The following is a 17,981-nucleotide window of genomic DNA, read 5'->3' on the forward strand; positions in this document are numbered from 1 at the left end:
TCTTTCTTTTCTCGGGTTATACTGTAGTTTTATATGTGTTGCCGGAACCACTTATACTTTCTAGCAGTATGCAATACTGAGTTGTCTTAATGGTAAGCATTACCAGGCTGTTCCTACTGTTAGAATGCCTTCTGCTAGTGTTTTAACATCTCTTGAAGGAGCTGTTAGAAATTTTTCTTCTGAACTTCCTTTCCTGTGCCTGCTTCTCTGTCTAAAAGCATGTCAGAGAAGATACACCAGTTCTGGAAGGACAGAACTGAACGTGCCGCAGTCCAGTCAGGCTACTCATAGGACTGAATTTATGAACTTGCTGATGCCCACAGGGATTTGTTTACCACTCCATGCAGAAATAGCATGCTTGTGGATGTTTACACCGTCAAAAGCAATTGAGCTGGTGAGCCTTTGCCTGTCAGTTGGGCCATAATGGCTGGCTGCCAGATATTCTTGTAGCAGTCCTCAGTGGCAAAGTAAAATAGATGAGTTTCAAGTATCTTTGTGGCTTTAAACTTAATGGGGAAGGCGATGAGTATTTAGCTGCTCTGTTTAGCCTATTTAGTCTATTTAGTGACCTTCTGGACAATTATGTCTTGGTTAGAGGTGATAACTTTTTAAACCACAGCAATTTTGTGACCTGTGTTGCGCAAGTGGAGCCCATGTCGCTGATGTGCATCACAAAATTTACTGGGGTATGAGAAGGGGTTCCTTGAACGTCCTCATGGCTTGGCTGAGGAAAACAGCAACATGCATCTGTCACTGAATTAGGGTAGAATAGGACACAGCAGCTGATATGTTAAGTCCTTTTCTACTTTAGCAAACAATTACTTTCCTAAGTGTAAACCAACAAAATAGAGGCAGAGATGCCAACTCTGCTACAGTTGCGATCAGATGCTCCTGGTATTACTCAATGCTTTTGCTTTGGGACAAAAGCCATACAGACAAGAATTTCCCCGCTTATTTATCTTTGTGTCCCCTCTCCTGAGATACTTGACTTACAGTTGCTTTCCCCTTCTAATAAGCTGCATTTTAGAGAAAAGGCACCGGAGAAGGACGTTGTAGATCTAGCACTGCTGCACACAAAGGTAGGGACCTCCTGATCAGTTCACTGAGAGAATCCCATCCTTATGGGGAAAGCAGCTTTTGCAGAGCTTCTGCAGTTGGAGTTGTGTGCTTTTTGGTGGGAAGAATCTCATCTCTGTGGAGGCTCAGGCACATGCAGGCACTGGTGTTATTACGCACCCTTCATAATCCCATTAGACCTACCTGTACTGAAGGAGGAGTGTGGAGGTTGTGCCTCTTTGTATGCTGTGAAAAAGCTGTAGGTGTGCTGTCCTATGCAGGGATGTGTTAACCCTGGTACTGCACAGGGGGTGGGTTTGCTTCAGGGCAGTCTTTTTTTTTTTTTTTTTTTTTTTTTTTTTTTCATTCCTGTCCACTGTCCTGCCCTGTTCTGGGACAATAATTGACCATCATTGAAGGTTTTTCACAAAAGCTCATCAGAATCACTTGGCAGTGACCATCTTTGCCTGTCAACTTACCCAGCTGCACCCAAAGCAAGAGGCAGCACAGCAAAAGTGCTGTGCCTGGCTCAGGGCCACGTGTGTGGCTGCAGGGTTACAGGCACAGAACCAGGGAAGGGCTGTGGTGGTCCTCTGTTCCCCAGGTCTCCCTCTTCTTGCCAGTTTTCAGTCTACCTGAGAGGAACCACCTTTCTGCAAATCCTTTGCCAAGTTTGGCCAACATTGGGTAGAAGGCTCAAAGCTTTGTCACACAGAGACAGCTGGCACAATCAGTTAGCCTGCTGTTCTGTCCGTATCAGTCTGTCTTGAGAAAGCTGACCTGAAAAGGCTGAACGAGGAAAAACTCGGTATGGCGTTCAGTCAGATAATAGTGCGATGTAGGTCACTGTGATTAGCAAGTTTAAAAAAATACAAGTTGGTATTTATTGGGGAGATAAAATGAAATTTTGTTGTAGGCTGCTTTTACTCAGTGCTGCTCTATAGCTTTTTCCTTTATGACACATGCAGCTCTATATCATATTTAAGGAAAGCTTTTGGCTTCTGAGGAAGTCTTTTCTTTGGGTTGTCCCAAAGACAAGTCCTCACTTTATCCAAATTCCATTAAGGTTAAGGAAAGCTGCTAGACTTTTCTGCTTGCATTAGATTAGTCAGATGCCATGATAAACACATGTAGAAGGCTTTATTTAGGAATGGCTAACCAGTATCTGGTCACCTACACTAGTGAGATTTTGCATTTAAGCATATTGGGCAAGTGCTCTAAAAATGGTTAAGGGAATTTTTGAACAGCAAGTAGGTAAAACAACTCAAGCGAGTTCTTATCTTTGGAGTTCTGGTGTTTAAAAGAAAACAAAACCCTAAATTAGAGAGAACTGGCAAGAGTTGTGGATGTTTCCACTAAGGCACGAACTATACATTAGCTTCTTAACTAATAAATAAATTTAGTTCCATTGAAAAGAGATGTTAGATGCAATCAACATCTGTTACAGCAATTTTGTTAATATCTGTGGTTCTTTGGGGAAGTTCAGTAAAGGAGGAAGAGAAATAAACTGGAAAAGGATTTAAAAAGTGCTGAAAAGAAGGAAAATGAAGAGAGGAGAATGCAGTCAGTGGCAGTATTGTGGTTTGTTTGTTAGTTTTTATCCCAGCTCTTGTTTCTCATTGCCAGAACTTGCATGGATGAAAGCAAAATCAAAAAGAATAGGAGTGTAGGAATAAAGGATGCCTGTATCAAAATTCTAAAGTAGACACTGTCGAATGTGATGGTTACCTGAGTTGGTAATGCATTGTGTCTCATCCGGGACTTTAACCAATGAAAGCACTGAAGAGAGTTAATTGTTTAAGAGAGTCTTTGTAATTGTAGGCTCCAGATGCTGATATAGGGTAGTGTCTGCTCTTAAAATAGTAGTTTCTTTATATATTAAGCCGTCAAAATAAGGAAGGTGAAGGATGGGCCATGAGAGGGTGGAGCTGTTCAGTTTGGGGGAAAAAAAAAAAAGCAGAATGCATCTGATCCAACTGCGAAGCAAGTTTTTATTACAGAAAGCATTGTATGAACAGTTGTGATGTACTAAGCTGCAGAAGAGAAAGCAGTTTTCAAGAGAATAATTAGGAATAAAAAGGTAGATCTGGGACTGAGGCAAATGGAAAAATCAAGGTCTTAAGCGTGAGCCAGAAAGATGTTGGGTAAATGCAAAATCAGCAGCACTTCTTAAAAGTGGTTTGTGCTTAGCTTAATGCTGTATAGGCCATTCCGTAGTTTCATTGCCTTTCCTGTTGCATGAGGTTAATCAAAACTGTCTGTCAGTGTACTTACAAACTGGTTGTTTTAAGCTGTTCTTATAATTTGCTGCAGTTCTGTGGTAGTATTCTTTTTCGTAGATACTCTTTCTTTCTAGTCAGATATTTAGTTTTCTCCGTGTGTCTGCTAAAACCATTGTCATTGCTTCTGAGGCTCCAAACAGCATTCATACGATTTTTCTGGGGAAGTTTTAATTCTTTCATCATTTTGCTTTGCTGACTTTTCTTCTTTCACTACTATAGCACCAATTAGCTGGTTACCATTGTCCTTTATAGTGACCTTTATAAAAAATATTCTTTGGGGATTGTCGCTTTTGGTCTTTGTATATACATCCAGGTTTGCAAAAATTTATGGAGTAGCCAGTAAGGAGTTTTCATGACAAGATGGACAAGATTTTGGAAGGCTTAGCACTTCTCTCTTTACCTCTTCTATCTTCACCTTTTCATTTGAGGTTCTAATGAATACCAGAAACATCAGATTCCCTTTCTGAATCTGTCTTCTTTAGAGTTAAGTGGGTAAAGCAGGTGTAAGTCCTCAGAAGATTTCTAGCTTCTTCTAAGAGTTACTACATCAGGAAAATAAACAGGCTTGGTCTCTCTTTAGTGCACTCAGAATGGCATGGAGTCCTCTCTCAGCATGTAAACAGATAGTTTGAAAACCATTTTGTTCCAATCCCTGGAAGCAAACAGCTTCTCTCCTCTTTTCAGTTCCAGCAAACCTGTGATCTCTCTGCCCTTGGTCCTGTGTCCTTTCCTTTCCTTGTTCTGTTCCTCTGTGTCCGCAGACTTTCTGTCGACACGTTGCCTGCAGATTGCTGTGCTGAGGCCAGCACCATGTTCACCTCTGTTCTTGCCTGGCATATCTCCCCAGAGCTGTTCTCTCAAGACTTGCAGTCACACAAAGACGGTTCTTTGTGCCCTGTGTACTCAACATGTAAGAATTTCAGGAACTGAAGGAAGAGGCGGGTTGAAAAAAAACACAGGAGGGAGTGTGAGACCTTCCTTCCCTCGCCCTTCCAGCACTTCTGACAGTGTATGAGCAGCAGTATCAGCTTCCTTATGCATCATCCAGATCGTAGCATGGTATGGATTGCTAAAGCTCTTGTACATATTGAACCTCTTTCTCTTTTCTCTTCCCCTGGCACCTAATCCTATCAGCTCAAAAAGCAAATTCAAAGAAAATGACTCCATACCAAAAGGATTCATCTTTCACAAATAGTTCAAGGCTTCATCACATTAAAGGGAATAAAGCACTGCCTGCATGTCTAAGCAATGCTCTGTTCAGTTGGTGCTTTCTTCTGTGTCCTGAAAATTTGAAATACAAGAAAAAATTTTTTGTACTTCTGTAACAAAAGCATTCCATTAAGTCTGGTCACACTGTTTTCTGCCGGCAAGGAAGTTTCATGCAAGTTATTTTGCATAATTAAGGTCAGGCCTTGCCAAATCACATAAGGTCAGAGTTGGTCTTATTAGAGGAACCTGAGAGAGGAAACTTTTCTAAAAAATATATTGTTCCTTTGTTACCTAAGAAATTTGAGAGAAAAATGCTTTGATTCTTGAAATTCCAGCACCTGGATTATTCTGCTATTGTTAACAGCAGCCAGTTGTATAAGAAGGATGATTTGTCTGCTTGCTTGGCTACAGAGTTACCCCCCTCCATACAGTGGTACCAAGCTAGATAAGGAAACTGGAATGGAAGTAGAATGAGATTCTGCTTGGGACAAATATAAATTGAGATGTGAGGATGCAAATATCCAGAGTGGTGATATTGAATTGTGATGAAGATTTGTAAAGTGAACACAGTAGCAAGCGATTTAAGTGGTAAATAGTTGAATAGCAGGAAAAATGGGTTAGTGGAATTTAGGCTGGGAACTGACTTTGCAGAATGGTGCAGAAGGATGGGATTTTCTGTTTCAAGTTGACCTGCAATGGTGCATCTGGTCCCTGCTCCTCAGATACAGAGGGAAAAACAAAGAGAAGAAGAGCAGGCAGTGCTGTGTCTGCTGTGCTGGATGGTCTGCCCAAAAGCTAAAAGAGGGAAAGAAGTGCTTGTAACATTCATGAGTGGGATGATGAAAGAAATGAAACTTGCTGTCAAAAAAAAGCTGTTTCAATGATGCTCAAAGGTAGGGTTATAATTTGTTCCAGGGAGGATGGCTGGAAATGTTATATGTGAACATAAGGGAATGGAATCAAATGACAAGAAAGGCGTCCTGGCATTTTCATGTAAGCTTTCACAGTAGTGGTGGAAGAACTGTCCCTTCAGATACTAAATCCTGTGCTAGAGAATTTCCTAAAACAGGATTCATACTGGGCGAAGGAGGAGATGGGAAAGAGTTTGGTGATGAAGTTAGCCTAGGGGATGTCTGTCCCTTTTGGATTGCATTTGGATTTTATCCCTCTTTAAATTGATTGTGTCACAACACAAGTATAAAATGAAAGACTCTAATGGGCATTACACACAGACATTGCTCCCCTGTTTCTAGCAGCAGCCCTGTGGATAGCAGCAGCTGTGTCCCTCTTGCAAGCAGGCAGGCTGCAGCACTTTTGTGCAGGGGGCTGATTTGCTTTGCTGGGAGATGTGACGTGGGGGTACAGGGCAGCCCTTGAAGTGCCACAGCGGGCAGTGTGGGGCCCTGGGGATGGCAAGTTTGCTCATTCAGCTGGCTGTGCCAAACCGCTGGAGATGGGCTGCGTGAGAGCATCAACAGCAGCATGAGCCAGCAGCTGTGCCCACAGCTCCATTGATTACAGTGTCTTGAGGGGGAGTGAGAGAGAGGTAAAGGGGGACAAATGCTCCAGAACAAATTCATGAGGGAGATCCTAAAGGATGCTGTAATTCAGGTGTGCTCTAGACCATCTCCACTAAACTGACACTACTGTGCTCTGTGGTGGTGGCAGACAGTGCTGCAGACTGTACTGTGAGCACTGCAAGGTGTGGTTTGTTTCCCAGCCCCTTTACCTGAGGAAAGCAGTTCCCTGTCTTGACAGTTCTTGCAACTTCCAAACCCATCAGGAGCAGAAACTCAGAGTCTTTCTGATACATGTTTGTGCCAGTTGTCTGAGCAGACCTGGGCTTCGCAGTCTGGCCAGCGTCCATTTCTCCATTTCCTGGAAGGAGGGCACTGGTGTGAGATGTGGTTCAAGTCTTTCCTCTGATCCACAGGAGAGGTTTACTTTAACACCTGCTGTGCAGACTGAGGGTGTTTGAGGCTGTTAAGATCTGCTGCCCTTCTTCCTGCAGCATCATGTAGCCAAAGGCTGTAACGCATTAGAAATGCTTTGTGGACATTAAGGGTTACCAGTCAGGGGATCCTTACAGACTAATCTTTAGGCATAGCTGCTTGAAATCGCCAGAGCAGTGATCTTGGACCATCCACCGTCCCCATGTTGCATGTCTTGTAGTTTCCTCTTAACTCTCCTTCGGTAGATCTATTCTGACAAACACTGGCTTCTGAGTGTGTGTGCTAAGCAGTGTCAAAATGCCTGACATCCTGCTGCTCTTGGGAGTTTAGGAAACAGGTGTTCATGAGGAGAAATAACTGATAAATGTCTGCTTACCTTTTTTTTTTTTTTATAACACTTTTTTTATTTGTGTGCCTGCAATAAAATGCATGTATTAAAAAAAAGCTACCAACAAACATTCACTACATCTTTCTGTGTTTGTCTGCCTCGTGGTGTTCCAGAGTGAAATCTTCCATTCCATCTTTCCTAAGTGAAGTGTTACAGTCCTTGCAAGTTACGGGAGCTTTCACATAGTTTGCTCTTGTGTTTAGCCTTCTGTGGTATCCATTACTTACGGATGAGGCTTCAACTCAGCTCCAGAGACCCAGAATAAATGCCGCATCTTTCTTGCTGCATTCTTCTCAAGTCTGCTAGCAGTGTGGGGCTGGACAAGTGGCTCCCTCTGGAGACTGTCAGTGCTGCTCCAGCTTTGGAGGAATTGTTGAAAAGTGAGGTAAGGAGCTCTCTTGAAGATAGGGCATGTAGGACTGGTAGACAGTTTCATGCTTGGATTCCTAGCTGGCTGTGCAATATTTAAAACACAAGATCTATGCTTGCTTACCCAGAAGGACCTGGAGACACATTTAGTTCCCAGATTTTCGAACTTCAGCCTTTGTATATTTGATCCCAAAGTTGCTCCCCCCCACTCCCGCCAATAACTTTTGGCATGCTGTGTGATTTGCTTAGCATCAGGAAAGCTCCTTCTTTGTTAAGCCTTTTGTTTGTTTGTTTTGTTAGGAACAAATGCTGTGTTTACTGATTTTTGTTTGTTTTGTACAGTGTTAAAAATACCATGCCATTAGGGTTTCATGTTTTCCGGTTTTGCATTTCACTGTTGAAGGCAGGCCAGCCTCTGATTGAAGTGCAGTGTTTGGGATACTTGTTGTCTAAGTAGCTTATTTTGGAGCTGCAGATGGGAGCTGAAAGTTTTCCAGAGTCAGGGTATTGTAACAGAATCTGCTTTCTCTTCCAAACATTCCCATGCAAATGGCTTGGGGGAGGTAACGGCTTAAAAGGTTGCAAGAGAGAGACTTTCTGTCCCCTCTTCCTCACTTCCCAAGAGCAAATGCAGTGTTCAGAACATGCATTGGAAAACTATTTTCATGTGGACCTTGTCCCCGAAAGGGGATACTTGCTTGTCAGCTCTGAAATGACTTTATTCTGCTTTTATATCCCAAGAACTGTTGCATTTTTTAACACATATGGAAGCCAGCTGCCAGTATATGAATAAATGCCGGAAATTGTAGCAATCTAAAAAAATCAGACTTTGAATCCAGCATTGCCTGTGTCTTGGTCTAGCTCTTGGCCGTGATTTGGAGAAATTGTGGTCACCTTCCACTAAGTCTTCAACGAAAGGAATCTAAGCTAATTCTCCTTTTTTTAATGTCCACTTGCCTGAGACAGAAGGAAAAGAAAAACTTGTGAAGTATATGAAGATCAATAAATCATATTCATTTCTCTGTTATTGAACGTAACTGTTAGGATTTTTGTGATCATTGACTGTCTGAGCACAGTAGGCACCAAGTTTGTGGCTGTCACAGGATGCAATTACATCAGGGCAACACGTATCTTCTGTTGCTATTTGTGCCGGTATGTCTGGTCAAACCACTACAGAATTTCTCAGCAGAAGTCACTGTCTAATGTCTGATTCTCTTTGTGCCTTCCAGAATGCAGGGTATTTTTGGGTTTGTGTGTTAAGATACAAATACGCAGTCATAACATTGATGTGAGAAAATCTACAGAGCAAACAGGAAGCGAGCACTGCCGTGTTTCTGTTTTTGTGTAGGTTGGTGCCAAGTATCAGCCCATGTTCTGCGAACTGCTGTTCTGCAGCTCTGCTAATGTGTCACAGTTTGTAAGTTATTTTGATAGGTGGTTGCAAGTAGTCTTAAGACGGAGTGGTTTAGCAGGGAGGGGAGGGAGGAAGCTTCTTGTGTAGTTTTTTCTACAAGATCTTCTTTGCAATTTTGCTCTTCCAGATGAAGACAGAAGAAAGGTGTAACGACCAAGAAGTGGCTAATGTTGAGCAGAGTATGCTCAACAGACTCCAGCAGAAAATCAAAGATCTGAGATTGTGACAGCCAGGTTTTGAGCAGAAGGAATGAAAAAACTGAAAAGCTTTGTTTCCAGCAGAATGAGTGCTGGATAATGGGGCTGGGATGGGTGTTGAGCCTAAACACCTGGCTCGTCTCACTGTTTTGTAAATTACACAGACTTTTGTACGGTTACTCACAGAGAAGAAACACAATGTGTTTTTTTTTTAATACACTTTTCAAACTCTTTCTACACCTGAATAATTTGGTGAGTATTCTTTAAAAATCATTATTCATTGGCTGACTGTAGATAATGACGTACTCATAGACATTATCTCTAGTTGCTGTCACCTCAGAATTAATACACAAAGGACAAGGAACATGAATGAGGCAAGTTCATTTCTTGAGAAAAATGAATGCTGTTTTCCAGCATGCCATTTATTTGTTTAGAAAATGATATTGGTACAGTGTCCTTATGAAATGTACTCAGTGGCACAGAACAGAAGCACTGTAGGGCATTTTTATATTACCATATTAAAAATAGAATTTAGCAACGCACCCCTAGTCGTCATCAGAAATGATGATCTAAGGAAGGTGCTTGCTTTTAGGTTTGTTGTCATTGGGCACTGCAGTACTTACTACTTTTACATTACATTACATTGCTGGTAAGTGCTATTTTTGCTTCATGCCTGTTTTGGCCTCTGGCTATACCATCTATTTCTGTGCAGTTCCTTCCTCCTGCCCCTCCAGTTGGCATTTCTGTTATTACAAAACCAAATGCTACCATTTGTTTCTTTCTGCCTCCTCAAACTGCTCTGTGGCTCTGCACACCTGTAACCCACTCACTTGTTTGTGCCAGGAGCAGAGTGGACACTGTACTCTCCTAATGACTGTATCCTTCATATCAACAAGGTGAACATTTCCTGCCTTCCATGCCTCTCCGGTGTGGCTTTAAGCTATTACTGGAGGGATACGAATTTATTTACTCCTAAATCCTGCTTTGCTGTGTACCTGGTGCTGCATAGAACAGCAAAGCTGAGCTCACTTATGCAGCTTTGCAGGTGTCAGGAAGATCAAGTGTGAAGTTAGACTTTGTGAGACAGATTGGGAAGTCTACTGTGTGCAGCTTCCATGTGCTGAGCTGTCCAGGCTTGGGCAGTGGTGACAGTGGGGCCTGCCTGCCTCTTCCAGCAAAGCTCATCTGCGTTAACAGCACGGCAGCTCCTCTTGCACTGTGATGCTGTGATCTGGCAGCTGGTGGCACCTGGTGCATGGTGTTTTGGAGACGCAGAGCCAGGCAGAAGGCTTGCTCACCGCTGTTGACAGCCTGCACTAGAGCCGCTGCTGCATCATGTGGCTCTGTGTAACAGCTCAGGCTGTTAGTGTGATCCTGCACATCTGTCATGTGGCATGCAGAATCCTGCAGGGAAAGAAAGCTGAGGGACTTGTGAGTTGTCCCCTTTGGCATATTGGTGGCTTTTTAAAAATGAGACCCACACATCTTACAGGAAGGGACTGGAGCTTCATTCAGCAAGTGGAAGTTACAGCAGAGCAGTGGAAGAAAGGCTCAGGTATGCTCTCCTCTTTTTCCTGTTCCTTCCCCACAACCAACTGAAAAAAATATTTATTTGGTCAACAAAACCACGTTTCTGCACAGACACTCTGCTCTTTTCTCCTCCAAGGCAGGTAGGATGGCAGCTGATCTGACTAGGGTTTGTTGCTTTCTTTGTTTTCTACTCCAAAAGTAAGAAAAAAATCACGAATAACTTCCCTTTCCCGAGCAAGTGGGCAATGTTGAGAAGCTGCAGATAAAAACTGGCTTTTCTGTACAGCGTGGCATCTGGAAGTGAAACAGTAGCTGGAGATAGGAGAGCAGTGATGGTATAACCATGCAGTTGGTCGTGCAGAATCATGCATGCACCTTTGCATTACTGTGAATGGCGTATGCAGCTAGGACAAAGCAACTGCACAGCCTAAGTATGGGGGCAGGACCATTACTATTGCATTCTTCCCAAAGACTTGTACCACAAGTTTGCACTTCTCTTCCATTTCCTGTCATCCCCTGCACCGTTGTAGCCTCTTTTTCCCCTTCTCATCCAACCAGCCTCTAGTACCTTACCAGCTTTCCTCCAGGGCTTTTCATCTCCTCTCACTTGTTTGTGCCCGTTTCCTTGCCAAGCTGTTTTTGGCTACCTCACACACCTTCAGATCTGTGCTGTACATGCTCCTGTCATCCAGACCAAGTCTCTACTCGAGGGAAGCAGAGGAGAGTGAGCAGCTGGCACTCCCCGTCACTGTTCTGCATTAACCCTGGGTTCTGGCAAGCTAGGTGCAGCTGCAATACGAAATGTTTGTGGAACACCTAGTATTTTGTGTGTTTTTATTTTGTATTCTTATAGTCCTTTGGTGATTTGCAGATTTTGTTCAAGATATTCAACAGAGGAAGGATGTATGTTTTTTGATTGCTGTTGTTAGATTTTTAAACTGTCCATGATGTTTCTAAAATAATTTTTGAAAAGGACAAATTGAGATGTTCTTGTGTATAGAGCATTTTGCCAGATCCCAGTGGCAACACCTCAGGCATGTTGCTGCTTTCCTTGAGCATCTGATATACCAGCTGAAGAGAGGGACTCTAGAACATGCAAAGGCTTGTGAAATATGTACCAAGTTACCCAGTTGGTACTGCAAGCTGCTGAGTTTACAGGTGGCTTTCTAGCAAAACCCTGAGTTTACTTCAGTAAACTCTGGTGATTTAACACTGATGGCTAGCTCAGCACCACCACAACATGCTCTCACTCCCCCTTCTCAAAAAGACGGGGAGAAAATGATGAAAAGAGCTCATGGGTTGAGATAAGGACAGAGAGATCGCTCGCCAGTAATCATTATGGGCAAAAGAGATTCAGTGTAAGGAAAATTAATGTAATTTATTGCCTACTGATAACAGGCTAGAGTAGTGAGAACTATAACCAAACTAAAAACACCTTCCCCCATCCAGCCTCTTCTACCTCCCCCAAGTGGCACAGGGGAACGGGGAATGGGGGCTGCGGTCAGTCCCTAATGCTTCGTCTCTGCCACTCCCTCATGGTCATGTTCACTCAGTCCCTGCTCCATGTGGGGTCCCTCCCACGGGATGCCGTCCTTCCCGAACTGAGCCTGAGGGGGCTGCCCACAGGCAGCAGCTCTTCAAGAACTGCTCCCGCATGGCTCCGTACCACAGGGTCCATCCCCCAGGAGCAAACTGCTCCAGCACGGGTCCCCCACGGGTGGGCGGCAGCTCCCCCCAGACCCCCTGCTCCTGCGTGGGCTCCTCTCCACGGGCTGCAGCTCCGGCCCGGGGCCTGCTCCTGCGGGGGCTCTCCATGGGCCGCAGCCTCCTCCAGGCCACATCCACCTGCTCCACCGGGGGCTCCTCCATGGGCTGCAGCGTGGAGATCTGCTCCATGTGGGACCCATGGGCTGCAGGGGGACAGCCTGCTCCACCAGGGGCCTCTCCACAGGCTGCAGGGGAACTGCTGCTGCGTGCCTGGAGCACCTCCTGCCCTCCTGCTGCACTGACCTGGGGGGCTGCAGGGCTGCTTCTCTTCACATTTTCTCACTCCTCTCAGTTGCTGTTGTGTAGCATATTTTAGCCTTTCTTAAACGTGCTCCCACAGAGGTGAAGCCAGCATTGCTCATTGCCTCAGCTCTGGCCAGGGGCAGGTCCCTTTTGGAGCCAGCTGTAGCTGTCTCTTATCTAACATGGGGCAATTTCTGGACTCTTCTCACGGAAGCCACCCCTGCAGCCCGCTCAGCTAACAAAACCTTTCCATGTAAGCCTAATACAAAACTCAGCACAATGTGTGACACAACCAGAAGTGTGTGTCTAGAGTTCAGTTCCTAAGGCACTGCTGAACTGCAGGTATCCATAAGGTTTCACCCAGTGATTATTCCTTCTTTGGGTGTTGAAACTGTTAAAACTATAAACCTCCTGACAATGTGCATTTTCTCCACGTCTTCACTGCACTGTGGGGTCATTCTTAAAACCTGGCTAGCTTTCTCCATGTGGAATATATGACAAACATCCCACATATGTTAAATTCCTATTCAGATCTTTGGTGGCATGCCTAAATTAACTTTAAGTTGATGACATACAGTTTGTCTGGCCTGACAACGTTAGCATGTACTGCACCTTTAGTGCCGGTCCCCAGCCATGCTTTTAAATTGTGATCAGCTGCCCAGCAAACACTGACAAGCTTAAAATCAGAGGAGGAGGAATCTTGGCTGCCTGCAAGCAAAGCGGCAGTTTTCTTACCCTCACAGTTCACCATTCTCCCCAGTTAAAATCCCACACAATCTCCACCACCCCCTACACGTGTAAACCTCCTGTAAGTGGGACGTAACGTGATCTGTTGAGACGGGATGGATGCAAGGCAGGTGGCGCAAGCTATTTGCGCTGAGCACAGATGATGCTGTGGGTTCAGCAGTTGCTTTCCTTCTTCTCTGATTATTTATTTACATTTTTAGAATTACCTTGAGTGGGGAGTGACTGCTCACTCAGCCCCATGTCCTTGCTTGCACTTCCACACAAAGCCTCTCTTCGGAAGGTCTGTAGCATAGTAGACTTGTTGTTTTATGCTGTCAGTTGGGTGACATGAGTTACAAAAGCTTATGTTTCTGTAGTGCACTCAGTCAATATAAACTGATGCTCTTGACCACCATTCCCATCTGGGGAGAGAGCGGGCTGCAGCATTTGGCTTGCAAAACAGCATTGTGTACTTGTGTCCAAAACAAAAATTGTGCTAGCTCCCTGACTGAATGTTTGGGAAATGAACGTTGTCCTAGCCTGCTGCGTGTGCGTGACTGCATTTGATGAATTGAAGTCAGTGCTGGCAAAACATAATTGTTCATAATTACAGCAAATCATGCACAATGCTCATACTGTGAACTACAAAGCTTTTGTTTACTGCCGCTTATCCAGCTGCTCTGTAAACTCTCTGGTTAAAGCACATTAACCTCAGAAACAGCCTTCAGGAACTAGCTGTTCATGTTTTGTTGAAGGCATAGAAGAAAACTGGTTTGTGTGAAGTTTGAAGAACTTGCTTCTGTTCCCCTGAGTTTCTTCTGATGCAGGAGAGCAGGAGCTGGGTTGCAGGACAGGAGGTGTCTCGGTGATACAGCAAAATAAAAGCAAAGATGGCTAATTAAAAGGAAGTCTGGGTGGGCATTGTTCTTATTCCGTGTCCTTGATGAAAATCCCTGGTGATATTCAGCCTTCTGGTAAACAGCTGCAGACACGTGATTTCCCCTCTTTCCCTGTTACTGGACAGTCTGTCTTTCTGGTTTTTAGATTTTTATTTTCTTCAATAAGAAAAGATTTCTTGTATCTATCAGAAACGTGTGTTTCTACACGATGGTAAAATAACATGATGCTATTGTGTTTCTACAAGATGCTAAAAAAGTGTGTGTGCATGAGGGAGCAGGTGTATCTTGTTACTTGACATGATGTGAGCACAAAATTGTACACACAAGAAGAAGCTGGGATTAACTGATTTTTCTGCATGCACTGGATTACTTTGTTTCATGGTCAGTGCTGTCAGCGTGTATCAGTCATGTTTACAGAGCACTTCTGAGTCAAATATCCTAGCTGGACATTTTAAAATGTTGGATGCCTAAAATGTACCTTCATAGCCATGGCATTTGAAGCTGTAATTGCTGAGGTAAGAGCACCGGAGGTTGTGGGGTGGAGAATTTCTAAGTACAGCGCCATGCCTCGTGGCTAGGCTAAGCTGTGTGTCCTAGCAGAGAGGAATCTCAACCCACTGTAGAGTGTAAACCCTTGCTGATGTAGGTGGATCCTCTGGTACAGCTGATCTAATCGCACGCTGAGTTCTTCGTTGCAATAAATACCATTACCCTTCTTTTCTGTCTTTTAGTGTCAAGATGGTGCTGATGTGGATGAGTGGGGACACCTTCAAGACTGTTTACTTTATCTTGAATCAGGCCCCTTTACAGTTCTCCATCTGTGGACTCCTGCAGGTCTTTGTGGACATCGCTATCCTGCTGCAGGTTTACTTGTACAGCTCCTACCCTCAGAAGCCCACCTCCCACACGGCGCACCCTGCCAGCACCAAGGCCCTGTGAGGCGCTCGGCAGGACAGGCTGCAGGTCAGTGGTGCTGCAGGGTCAGCCATGGCACCTCCTCTTCCACTTGTAAATACTCCTGCATTGCTGAGCTGAAAGCAGATAAGAGAACAAGGATCGAAAGCCTGGTTGCACTTCCAGCTCTGGGGTTTTTATTTAAAATAACTTGCTCTCTCTGTTCTCAGGCTTTGCTGTACAGAACTGGTTCCTGGTGGGGGAAGGGACACTTTATTTTTGCATATGTACCTATGAGCCTTATTGATTCACATAGGTTTGTATATTAATCACAAGGGCTGGATGTTTTGTGTTTTTAATGCTATTTAAAAATGTTACACCACAGAAATGATAGGATATTTTGTCTGAGACTTTTACCTATTTATATAATATGAAGTCTGTATATTGGCAGGAAGGTTGTGGCATATGTTAGCATTCAGTATCTCCACGATGTAGGAAGAAGTATTGAAGAGCAAATGTTGGAGCTTTCTCTTTTTTGTTGAAGAAGGGTAAGCAGAAAGGGAGGGAAGCCCTGCAAAGAGGCGAACAACTGAAAGTGAGCAAGTCATACACAGTATGAAGTGTCAGCATGCCGAAGAGTGAACTGTAACACACACCTGCTGCAGTATCAGTGCAGCAGGCAGAAGTGTCAGCGTGAGGAATGGTGGCTGAGTACAGGCAATGCTGTGCCACGTGTAGAGCAGGCACAGTCAATCAAGTGGTCAGTCAAAAGGAGAAGCGAACAGGAAATTGCGTGAGGGGCTCTAACAGAGCCTTGCTCAATGGGATTTGGGAACAGACTGACTGCTGCAGCCATGCATAGGATAGGACTGGGCTGGAAGATGCCTGTCCCAGGAGCCAGTAGACATGCATTGCCAGGCAGGTATTTCTAGGTAGCAAATCAGAGCCACAGAGGTAGAAGTGAGTCCACTTTCATTGCCCTAGAGGGAGAAGTGAAAAAGTTTGAGACAAAGTCGTGTCCTATGGAATAGGCCTAGCATCTGACCACTTGATTTGTTGAGGCTGAGAGTCACGTTCACGCAGTTTAATGCCAAACAAGAACCAGTTTGTATTTGGGGATGTTTCTTGCACTGACCCAAAAAGGAAGGAGTCCACATTTTTCCTTTTTTTTTGTTGCTTAAGATCTTCCAAGCTCTTTGGAGAATCAACAGTCTGTAGTTAGACAGAGGGACTGAGAAAACAGATAGGACAGAGAGTTTATAAACACAGATGTTGTCTGTACTGGCTGCTTGCCAGCATAGGTCATTGTGCACTTCTGAGTGCTGCACATGTCTAGCAGCTGCAGGTGGTGTGGGACCCTCAGGAGGCTGTGCCCAAGCCCACAGGCTTCTGCCAGTTGCCATAAGGAAACCACCGTGGTTGGGCTGAGACAACTACAGCAAGACGCAGAGCCCCAGGAGCATTTGTGCCTGTGCTGCTTTCTTCTTTGTGAAACTCCCTCCCCGCTGCGGGATGAGCCCCGTGTGACTGCAGGCAAGGCATTAGAGCTAGGATAGATTTCTGAGAATCATTTTTTTTTTACTCCAAGATCAGCACAAGAGCTTATGTTTCCTTATCAACCGGAGCAAGTCTGAGGTTTAATAACTTCAGTGAGTAAATCAGGTACTTTCCCTACCCTATTTTATTTGGGAATCTCATGACCTGAGTCTGGACTGTCTTCACTGGTGGCAAACTCTCCTCTGTTGGGAAAGCAGCAGCAGGCCACAGCAACAGTTGCATGACGCCTGCTTGGGAATGTCCCTTGTAGGACAGGGGGGAGTGGGCTGGCCCCGTGGTCTGTGCTGCTTTGCAGACCCATGCCCCTGCCACTGCCCAGGCAGCCCAGGCTGACATCGGGGCTCATGCTGCACGTGCCATTTGGTTTTGGCACTGCCATGTTGGTGGTGGAGCGCCGAGCCCCAAACTTGTGAGCAGAGGTGGTCCCTTGAGGCTGGGCCATCCTTCCCTTCCGTGGGGCACTGCTGGAGGTGGAGGTAAGGGGCATCCTCGCAAAGTCCCTCCTGCCCAGGCAGATCCAGCAGACCAGAACAGAGGACAGCTGCTCTTTCTGAGGGGTGGGCAGAGATGCTCTGCCTGGGCACTGCCTCCACGCTCCTTGTTCGATACCCTTCTTTTTTAGGCCTGAAGTGACCTTACAATGACAATGTACCCGGCATGGCAGACTATGAATGTTTTGTTCCTCTCTTTTTTTTTCCAATGTTCTGGTTATGTTAAATGAACATCTGGGCTTTTGTCTTTTTTAATTGAAGACTTATTTAACAACTGGCTTCTCTGGTATGCTGCTTTAATGAGGATTGTATTTCTACTGTATGCAAATGAACACTTTCCTGTGTGTTTTAATGGTCTGATTTTTTTAATACCTTGTAATGATAAGATTTTTGTATATGGTGGTCTTTTCTAATCTATGAAAAGGGGATATTAAATTTAAATGGCTGTTAAGAAATATGCTTCTGTATGTTACAGCTTCACCTGGGAGTGCACACTTTTGGCCACCTCTTTGGCTTTAAACTACAGGTATTACTGATAAAACAACTGTTGTTTTTTTCCTTATGGGACTCTCCCCTGGGCAGTTTCTTGAGCCTGCCACCAGTACCCAAACCAGTGTGCAGTCTCATTCACACTAGAGGTGCAAATACTGGAAGAGAAGCCAGTGAAAACACATCTAAAGTCATCTTCTGTATGTGGCATTTAATAAGGTAGGACTCTTGGCTGGGAACTGTTGAACATCACCTTGCAAGATACTTTACAGAGAAAATGTTACAGAACTTTGTTCTTTAGTTGTCATGAAGTATCTGTATCAATGATCACCTCGGAGAATAATAAATCAATTACTTTAAATAACTCTCTGAATGTATGGCACATTTCATGAGTTTATTTTCTGTCAGTTGTAATGCTTTTTAAATAAAAGAAACCTATTATACATAAACTGCAGCATTGCTGTGTTTTGTTTGGATATAAGATACGTGTTTCTTAAATGCTACTGTAGTTCATCCTG

General features: G+C 44.4%; 1 protein-coding gene across 3 annotated transcripts in view; it reads left to right on the forward strand.

Annotated features, from left to right (window-relative positions):
- Nucleotides 1-17,912, forward strand: part of SLC66A2 (solute carrier family 66 member 2) — a 54,282-nt gene extending 36,370 nt beyond the window's left edge. For all 3 annotated transcript variants that reach the window (XM_040547666.1, XM_040547668.1, XM_040547667.1), the window contains one exon: nt 14,764-17,912. In XM_040547666.1, the coding sequence (XP_040403600.1) occupies nt 14,764-14,971 (208 nt within the window). In that variant the 3' untranslated portion in view covers nt 14,972-17,912. The remainder of the gene's footprint in view (nt 1-14,763) is intronic.
- The last annotated feature ends 69 nt before the right edge of the window (nt 17,913-17,981 follow it).

This window comes from Cygnus olor, chromosome 2, assembly GCF_009769625.2.
Source record: "Cygnus olor isolate bCygOlo1 chromosome 2, bCygOlo1.pri.v2, whole genome shotgun sequence".
NCBI classification, from domain to species: Eukaryota; Metazoa; Chordata; class Aves; order Anseriformes; family Anatidae; genus Cygnus; species Cygnus olor.